Source organism: Mandrillus leucophaeus, unplaced genomic scaffold (assembly GCF_000951045.1).
Source record: "Mandrillus leucophaeus isolate KB7577 unplaced genomic scaffold, Mleu.le_1.0 Scaffold287, whole genome shotgun sequence".
Lineage (NCBI taxonomy): Eukaryota > Metazoa > Chordata > Mammalia > Primates > Cercopithecidae > Mandrillus > Mandrillus leucophaeus.
In genome coordinates, this window is record NW_012102998.1 from 3,359,685 (window position 1) to 3,369,777 (window position 10,093).

General features: G+C 36.0%; 1 protein-coding gene across 1 annotated transcript in view; it reads left to right on the forward strand.

Moving 5' to 3' along the window:
- VEGFC (vascular endothelial growth factor C) overlaps positions 1–9,607 on the forward strand; it is a 61,776-nt gene extending 52,169 nt beyond the window's left edge. Inside the window, exons 5-7 of the mRNA XM_011985557.1 lie at positions 5,188–5,294; positions 5,594–5,927; positions 9,101–9,607. Coding sequence (XP_011840947.1) covers positions 5,188–5,294; positions 5,594–5,927; positions 9,101–9,215 — 556 coding nt within the window. The 3' untranslated portion in view covers positions 9,216–9,607. The remainder of the gene's footprint in view (positions 1–5,187; positions 5,295–5,593; positions 5,928–9,100) is intronic.
- Positions 9,608–10,093: the final 486 nt, after the last annotated feature.

Sequence of the window (10,093 nt, forward strand, 5' to 3'; positions counted from 1 at the left end):
GACGGGGTTTCACCGTGTTAGCCAGGATGGTCTCGATCTCCTGACCTCGTGATCCACCTGCCTCAGACCCCCAAAGTGCAGGGATTACAGGAGTGAGCCACCGTGCATGGCCTATTTGTTTCTTTAATAAAGTACAGAACATCCTGTTTGATAACCCACTGAATAACATGAAGATGTTCTGAAGGAGTATATGAGAGCTCATGGTACCTGCCTTGAAACATGGGTTTCACTAATGCTAGTGGCTCACACTTCCCATTGAACAAGACTAGGGGTAGGAAGGCTCTTTGAGGGACACAGCTATGGAACCATAGGTGCCGCATAGTAAGCCAAATTTTCATTTGCTGTATTGTTGTGAAAAACCTTATTAAAAGAGCTTCCAAAGAGAGTACTTGATTAATAATGCAGTTCATATCTATAGAAATAATTTGCTTTTCAAAAAAGTCCTCATGTGTTACAGTTGAATTCACATTAAATTAATGTTACTCATTTTGAATGATCTGTGAAGTATTTTAAGAGAGATCTGGGAAAGTAAATCGATAAGTAGTTTAACATAAATCAAGGTGCAGTTAATTTTTCTCAGTTAGAAATATATTACAAAGATCCTGCCATTTGCAACAACATGAAATAACCTGGAGGAAATTATGCTGAGTAAAATAAGCCAGACATAGAAAGATGCATATTGCTGATCTCCCTCATATATGGAATCTAGGAAAGTAGAATTCATAGATACATAATAGAAGAGTGGTCACCAGCATCTTGGGGGTGGGGGACACGGGGAAATGTTAGAGGGTGACAACTTGCAGTTACAAGGTGAATATGCTCTGGAGACCTAACGTATAGTACAGCATAGTTACTCAATAGTATACTCACGACACCCTCCCACCCCCCGACACACACAGTAACTCTCTGAGGTATGGGTATGTTAATTAGCTTGATCATGGTAATCATTTCACAGTGTATACATATACCAAAACATCACTTTGTATAACTTATATATGTACAATATTTATCAATCATACTTCAATAAAGCTGGAAAAATGCATGAATATTATGTGTGTGTGTGTGTGTGTGTGTGTATGTATGTATGTCAAAGATTATAGCAGATTATAGCTCTTTGACAAAGAATAACATTTCAGCTCAGTTCTGACTAAGGCCAAACAAAAGGTGATAGCATGTTTTAGTTCCTTAAATGTGAATTTGAGGAGTCAAGAAATCTCCAAGTGTAGGAAAACCTCAGTGCCAAAAAGTGTAGAATATGAAAGAATCACAAAAATAGCATGCACAAAATAGCCTGCTATGATGTTCAAAGCATAAGAGCTAGTAATTATTAACCAACATTTAGAATATAATGTGGCAGAACATATTTGGAACACATTTATCTGTTAATATTTCCAAGGAGAGATAAACGCAAATAAGATTTTCTTTAACGTTAATTGTTCTTTAGTTTGAAAAACGCATATACTCATATTTTTGTCATCTGATTTTAACCAGCAAAAAGCAATAGTTGCCAAACCAAAGTCAAGTGAAGCTGTGAAAATAATTAATGAAACAAGTCTGGTAAAAAGCATCTTTATCCTTCATACATGTTATAGGCAGGATTGTGGTTGTGTCTGTGTGAGTGTGGTGGGGTCAGTCGGGGGATAGGAAAGTTAGTTTATTCACATGATTCTCAGTGTAGATATACCTTGCAAATAATTGTGCAATTCCCTGCTTTGCAGACAAAATGTCTTTGAATCAATGTCTTTTATAAATACACTATACAAAAAAAATAACTATAAACCTTTAAAGCATTTATGCACTTTAAATTGAATTTAAAGTATTAAACACTTTAATATTCAGAGCTAGAAGAGAAACTTCAGTAAGGAGAAATGCTTTGGAGATTAAAATGTAAAGGAGATAACCAAATTTTACTAAACCTTCTGTCCATCATGACCGCATTTCCTTTCATTCTAAAATAACAATATTTTGAAAATTTTGACCCCCCCCCCCATTTTTACATGAGAAATTTTAAATGCCAAGAACTTGCTCCTCACTTTTGAAGCAGGGTGCTTTCTTTAGGAACCAGTCTGTATCACATGCATTCTATTGGTTTGTATTTTATTATTTTTATTATATATCATTCTGTTACATTTTAAAATGCATTTCTGAGCCCATGTCATTGATTTCATGATTCATTAATGGGTTGCAAGCAGCAGTTGGAATAGCACTGGTTTAGGTAGTGGCAGTATAAATCACATGTTGGTAAAGTGAAAGATGTCTTCCTACCAACACGGTATAATGACCACTTGATGCCAACGTGGCAGTGTGTTACTTAAACCATATATCAATCAACATTGAAGCAACGTGACCAAAATGGTTGTGCCATCATTTATAGAAGAAGATTGTGAGTTTCATGCAGCCAGGAATAATTGCATTGCTATTATAGAACTTAACATAAGTTGTAACTTATTTGATGGAAGGACACTAACAATCAAGAGGATATAAATTTTAAAAACAATGATACTGTTTTGGACCATTGATAAGTACTGACTGTCTGCATTTTATCTAGAACAATATATGTTCATGATTAACCAAGAAAATATTGACAAAAATGTGCAATGAGTAGAGACTTGCCCTTGAAATTCCCTAAAATTAGTAGGAAGGTACAATGTTCTCCAGGAAATATTGGTAAGTGAAAAAACAAGGTTTACAATAGTATGTAAGGGATGCTATCATCTGTGTAACAAAATGAGAAAAAACATATATACAATTTTTTGGCAAGAAGATACCCTGAAAATATAAACCAAAAAGCTAAAAAAAGAAACTTGCTGATGATACAGAACTTCTCTGACTGTATATTTTTCTCATAGTCTTAACTCTTATAATTACATCCATGTTTGACATTTTCAAAAGTAAAAGCACAAAAGTACATAATATATTCAGGATAAAACAAATGACAGTTTATATGAAGACGGTTAGAAGCCAAGGTTTTCATGGAAGTTATTAGTACGAAGTCAAGGTAGTACATTAAAATCCAGTAATGTTAATTGGATTTGGAGGCAACAGTATGAAATGTTTTCTCTAAAAATATACACAAGAATCTCTTGCTTGAGATCAGTAATCTATTCCCAAAAATAGATATTGAGAGCACGTTTCTGTTGTTCTAAATGGTAACAATTATAGTGAGTGGAAGGTAAACCAAAACATAGCTATTTCTTGTAGAATAATTGATACCTAATAACGCCTGTAGAAAAGTGACAAACTATCTTGATAAAATCTAAATTGTATATTGTTTCCTAATCATCCAGCAATTATTGCTGTTACTAACATACAGTTGCTTTGTATCTAGTTATATGGACTGTGTGTGTGCTGTACGAGAAATTGTTACTTTATGGCATAGCATAGCAAGTAACACAGCAATCAAAAAGTTAAAAGTCAAAATTTAAATAAAAGACCCATAATACACTGTTTTTCACCATGCTAAAGGAGACATGACTCTTGAAGAAACTCAAGAAGGGACAAAGAAGGGTCAAATCAGTCATTGCTGTTTGCAGAAGGTGATGGGTGGATGGAGGACAAGCGGACAATCTTAGACAAACTGTCATATTAAGAGGAATGAAGAGACCTTCCCTATGTCTAGTAGATGCTATAGTGACTGCTGGACAGGAAAGCTTTGGTCAATCTTCAGAAATGATGTTCAAGCTGAAGGAAGATGTTGAAGCTGCATTTTGGTTGTAAAATGCAGGTTTGCTTGTTTTTCTATTGAAAAATTCCTTCATGTGATGCTGTAAGAGTTATCAGGCTATTATTAAAAGAAAGATGTATTGTCACACTGAGTATGACTACAAAACTTTCTTAGCAAATGGCCTGTTTGTTTATACTCAATGCACATGTTAAGATGGCTACATAGGATTCTTACTCTGTTCTAAAATCAGTTTGGAATGTAACTCAACATTCTTCCAGCACATAAAGTTGTTTACAATATTATAGAGTGTGAAAGACGTAAATAAATACTTCCATTTGATGTCTACACCAACATTAGATGAAAAAATGAGGTAGTGAGAAGTTGGTATGTATTCTGTAAATTAGGATATTTAAAACCAAAAATCCTTCTACTGGGTAAACATTAACTAGGAAAACATTCTACAGGATATACATGCATTTTTCTAGCTCTGCCCCCTGAAAAGATCTAGTAGTAATGTGATGTGATGGCACTAAACACTTCCGATTTCAAATGATAGCCTCTAAAACACTGTTTTCCAACAAAAAGAATTAGGGCTTCTGAAGAAATGGATGATTCCAGGTGTGGAGGAGAAAATGAGCAAGCTGAGCTTGTGATATATGTTCACCCCAGAGAGGGCTCACGTCACGTAGGCACCAACAGAGAGGGGTCTCAGGTAGCAACAATGGGGCCATTGGACCATCAAAGGAGCAATTGGTGTACTTGATTGAAGCCTGTAGGTTCATAATTTTTACTAAAAGAAGGAAGGAAGTAGGGAAGAAAGGGGAAAGGAGGGGAAGCAAATGAAGAAAGGAGGGAGGCAAGGAAGGAAGTAAAGAGCTAGAACAACAACAAAACAAAATATCTTTGATAACTTTTTGGTGGAGTACAGAGTGGAAATTTTGCATTACTGGAGCCTTTACAACATGGGGATCTGTGATTCAGAAATAAGTCAGTAAAGATACATTTTACACAGATGTTCCATCCAGCATTGCTTGGAAAAGCCAAAATTGGAAATGATGTAGATAGTTACCTAAGAGATAAATAAAATAAATAATGATACATCGTTTGTATGGAATATTACATAGCCACCAAAAATAATGGAGCAGAACTCTATTCAATGACTTACAAAATTGTCCATGAGATATTGTATAATGGAAAAAAGAAATTTCAAAGTAAAAGGTCTTACCTTATATATTTCACAAGCTAAAACCCTATATGATTATACAAATCCACATGTTTGCCTTAAAAAGATAAAATCTGGTGTCCTATATGACCATACCACAAATAGTGATCACCTCTGGGGTTGGAATTTGATAGCAGTTGTAGGTAGAGATAGTTTGGAAGAAAACATTCACATTTTATTTCATAATTCTGATGTTTTTAAAGCTTTTTTATAAGCATTATTTTGATACATATGTGAGCAGAGATGGTCCCTTCTAGGTACCAGTCACACCATTGCTAAACCTCACCTGTTTCTTCCAAAGGTGCCAGGTGGCAAACAGGACTTGCCCCACCAATTACATGTGGAATAATCACATCTGCAGATGCCTGGCTCAGGAAGATTTTATGTTTTCCTCGGATGCTGGAGATGGTAAGCAGAATGATATTTTAAAGACTAAATGCCAAGGGTCTATATTGTGATTAACATATTCTACTATTAAAACCACATGTACAATATTCATCATTCTTTGAAATAAGTGACTAAAGAATAGTACATTTTCTACTTCGCATTGGTATTATTTTGAACTCCTTTGTAAAGGAACATACTCATGTTTGTACACAATCCTTTGAGGGAAAACATACAAAGGAAGATGCTTTTAGAAGCTTTTGTTTCATGCCACACCCAGAACCAAGTAAGGTATAGTAAAGATGCTCTGACTGTTTGTCTAGACTCAACAGATGGATTCCATGACATCTGTGGACCAAACAAGGAACTGGATGAAGAGACCTGTCAGTGTGTCTGCAGAGCGGGGCTTCGGCCTGCCAGCTGTGGACCCCACAAAGAACTAGACAGAAACTCATGCCGGTGTGTCTGTAAAAACAAACTCTTCCCCAGCCAATGTGGGGCCAACCGAGAATTTGATGACAACACGTGCCAGTGTGTATGTAAAAGAACCTGCCCCAGAAATCTACCCCTAAATCCTGGAAAATGTGCCTGTGAATGTACAGAAAGTCCACAGAAATGCTTGTTAAAAGGAAAGAAGTTCCAGCACCAAACATGCAGGTAAGAGATCCTCATGAAGAGTTTTAATTTCTCTTACTAGAAATATGTTCTAAACTAAAAGCAGTTTTCTTAACCAAAGTAGCAATTGCTTGTTAGAATGAGGCCAATAAGTTCTGAAAGATAAAATCTTATTTTTTTTAACCAAATCTTATTTTTTTTTTAACCAATGCATGAGACTGAATTTGATTCCAAAAAAGCAAGATGGGAGCCTTGAGGATCAAAACTAAATCCAAGTTCTGAATATACTCTAGATTAGTGGCTCCTGTGGGATGTTTTCAAAATACATCCAGGCAATCCACTGTACCCCCACCAAAAAGTATAATGCTTTCAGACATAATTTAGGACAACTGTTCTAAATGCAGACAATTTTTATGCAAAACTTACAAACAAAGGATAGGATAGTACCATTGACTATAGAATTATACCTGGAAATGAAAAGATTTAAGCTAAGTATTTGATAGAATTAGAGAACTAAATGAATATATTGTTAAAGGTACCCAAGCTTCATTTCTTAAACTTGGTTTTGCACTCTTCTCCACCAAGAAAAAAAAAAAATGAAGTTACTGGACTCAAGCACATTCAATGTTTATCCCTGAATCTCTTCCTCTTTAATCTCAGAGAATAAGGTGATCCTACTATTTAAGCCAGACCTGTGCATTTGACATTTTCTCCACATTCCTTCAACACTGCTTCATGCCATTCCTTCTTTCTTCTGTAACTTTAACATCTTCAGCTCTACTTTTTCCCCCTCAGTCTATAAAAGTTCCCAAATTTCTTCTATTTTATTAGCCTGTTACTGTGAAGCTGGGCATACTTTAGCAACCCAGCTCTGTCGTCTTCAGAGCTGCTCAAAAATGAGGCATTTGTTTTCACCTCTTTCATCTACCATGTATTCAACCAACTACAACCTGGTTTATGGCCTACAGTGCTATGTTAAACCTCTGTTTAAAGTTTCATTGGCCTCACAGTTGCCAAATCCAACAGAGAATTTTGTCCTTAGGTAACCTGTCCTTTCCGTGGCCTTTTTCTTCCAGCTCACCTCTTCTGTGACGTGACATTGTACTTTGCTAGTTGTATACTAAATTTTCAGAGCATTGGTTCTTAATCACTTTCACTCTTTTACATCCACTCTTTACATATGGGAAGATAATGTTCTTTTTAGCAAAAAAAGCTCGTATTCCATTTATTTACTACTATCTTCACTAATGTTCATTATTGGTTTTCCACAGTATATAACAAGTTCATCGTTTTATTCTCAAGAGTTTTGTGTCTTTATTGTAATGTACGTTTTTGATGATTTTCCTCAACTAATATTTCAGCTACTGCATAAAAAGGCTTTAGTGAATCTAGCTTTCTCATTGATTATATTTTTCTTCCCTTATACTGCAAAGTACATCGTAAGTATCATTTTATTTTGAGAAAGAACTATATTCCAATTTTACCTACATATTCCTACTGTAATAACCAAAAAGATATTTGAAAAATGTATATGCTAGTATTTTCAGAAGGATACAGACACTCAATCTTTTTAAGCCTTATTAAACTATGTTTTATATTGAATTCTTGAGTGAGTTTAGTATACATTGAAAAACCTGAAATTCCTATGTCTGCCTACAGACTAACCAGCCGTCATACTTTTCTACAGAATTCTTATATGAACACAGACAACATTTCTATCATTGCATTTCTCCTAATAGTATACATTCTTTCAAAAAGGCTTTCCGTTTACTGCAACTCATCCTATGTTCATTTTTCTAAGTGTGTAATTCCAGACTTTGTGACATAAATTAGAGCAAAAGAGAAAATATCATATTTTGAAAATTTATGTTCTCCTCATTCTCTCTTAATATTTATTACAAAGTGCAGTGGGCAGAGTATATATTCTTTGGTTCATTGCCTTAATTAACAGCTTTTATGGATCATTAAGTATCATATCCCTTTTTAGTAGAGGAATACCAGTAGTCACAACTATGAATTCGTATTTGCAAAGTTTAAGAAAATTAACTAGACATGCTTTCTTTTCTAGAGCCAAATAAATGAAATATCAAAACCAAATTGTGTAGGGATTTTTGTAGCACACTTTCGATTTCCCCTCAGGTCATCTTGCACGTTTCCCTTTACACCTATTCCCGCACATTAGGCATGCTCATACTCCAAAAAGTTTTTCAAAAATAGCTCCAATTCTCACCAGGCGTGTTGACTCACACCTGTAATCCTAGCACTTTGGGAGGCCAAGGCGGGCAGATCACTTGAGGCCAGGAGTTCAAGACCAGCCCAGCCAACATGGCAAAATCTTGGCTCTACAAAAAATACAGAAACTTAGCCAGGCATGGCCGCACATGCCTGTAATCCCAGCTACTCAAGAGGCTGAGACACAAGAATGACTTGAGCCCAGGAGGCGGAGGTTGCAGTAAGCCGAGATCGCACCACTGCATTCCAGCCTGGGCAACAGAATGAGACTCTATTTCAAAAACTGAGGTCTCAATTCACTGGAGCAACGGGACAGGGGACAGATTGACTAGTTGGTGATTTGTCTTCTCTCTGCTACTAGAACCCGGAAGTCTAGGATGGGAGGAAGGGGACCCTACTGCTGAGTATTGTCCCTCTTACCTCCCTGCCCCAGAATGCCTCTGTTTCACCTGGAGCCCAGGTGGAAAGGAAGAGTTAGCCACCATCATGCAGCCAGCTGCCAAGTAGAGACACAAGAGTGAGGGTGGGGCTGCTCACTGAGGACCACAGTTCTGCCAACATGGCTGGTTTAATTGCCTGGAAGTCTGGGTCCCATACAAGTCCCAGACTCATGTGAATTCAGCCATGCTTATGTGATCACAGTAAGTCAGCAGACCTTCAATGTTCACTTTCAAAATTTCTGTTTTATGTTTCTTTCATCCATGAAGCAAAGAGCACTTCAAAGGAACTAATGCTTACAATACCTCATCCTTCCTTCCATTTGTTATATCACCAAGCAAGACTTTTATTTTAAGGCCTTTCCATTCCTCTGAAATGTTGTAATTCTAAGCAGAAACAAACTTTTATACATCTATGAACAATTGCATCATAAAATTAGTAATTTTGTTCTAGTCTGAAATATAAAAACACTGAAATACCTTGGTAGCATAATGAATCCACTGCCTTGATCTTTAACATAAGTGTGTTCTTGTTTGTTCTCCTAGCTGTTACAGACGGCCATGTACGAACCGCCAGAAGCCTTGTGAGCCAGGATTTTCATATAGTGAAGAAGTGTGTCGTTGTGTCCCTTCATATTGGAAAAGACCACATGTGAGCTAAGACTGTACTGTTTTCCAGTTCATCGATTTTCTATTATGGAAAACTGTTGCCACAGTAGAACTGTCTGTGAACAGAGAGACCCTTGTGGGTCCGTGCTAACAAAGACAAAAGTCTGCGTTTCCTGAACCGTGTGGATAACTGTACAGAAACGGACTGGAGCTCATCTGCAAAAGGCCTCTTGTAAAGACTGGTTTGCTACCAATGACCAAACAGCCAAGATTTTTCTCTTGTGATTTTTTTTTTAAAGAATAACTATATAATTTATTTCCACTAAAAATATTGTTTCTGCATTCATTTTTATAGCAACAACAATTGGTAAAACTCACTGTGATCAATATTTTTATATCATTCAAAATATGTTTAAAATAAAATGAAAATTGTATTATAAGCTGCTAAGTTCAGTCCATTATCATCTTACATGATGAACGAAAACTGCTATCATGAAGACACTGATCTTTCTCTGCCCTTTCTTCTTCTCTAACCAGATGTCACATCCCATGTATTACTATGATAAAAGTATGATCCTGTGAAAGACAGTGTCAGAGGACAACAGAATGCTATTGCTTCATCTCTTATGAACATTTTAGCACAGGATACTTTTGAAGTTATAACCAAGTGAATCAATATGTAACATCTTGTAAGATAGACTGCTCAGCATTGTGATTAAAAGTCATTCAGTGCTCTGGGAACATTCAGAATCTTACCTTGGTAGAAAAGCCTGCAGTATATATTAAAGTAGCTTTAAAATATTTTCACAAAAATAATCTTTTCCAAATATTTGATTTCTTCTGGCCAGCTAAAATACTTTTTGTGAGTGGAAGTGCTTCTATCCAATACATTTATAAAAAACTAAAAATAATATTTAAATGCTCATGCAT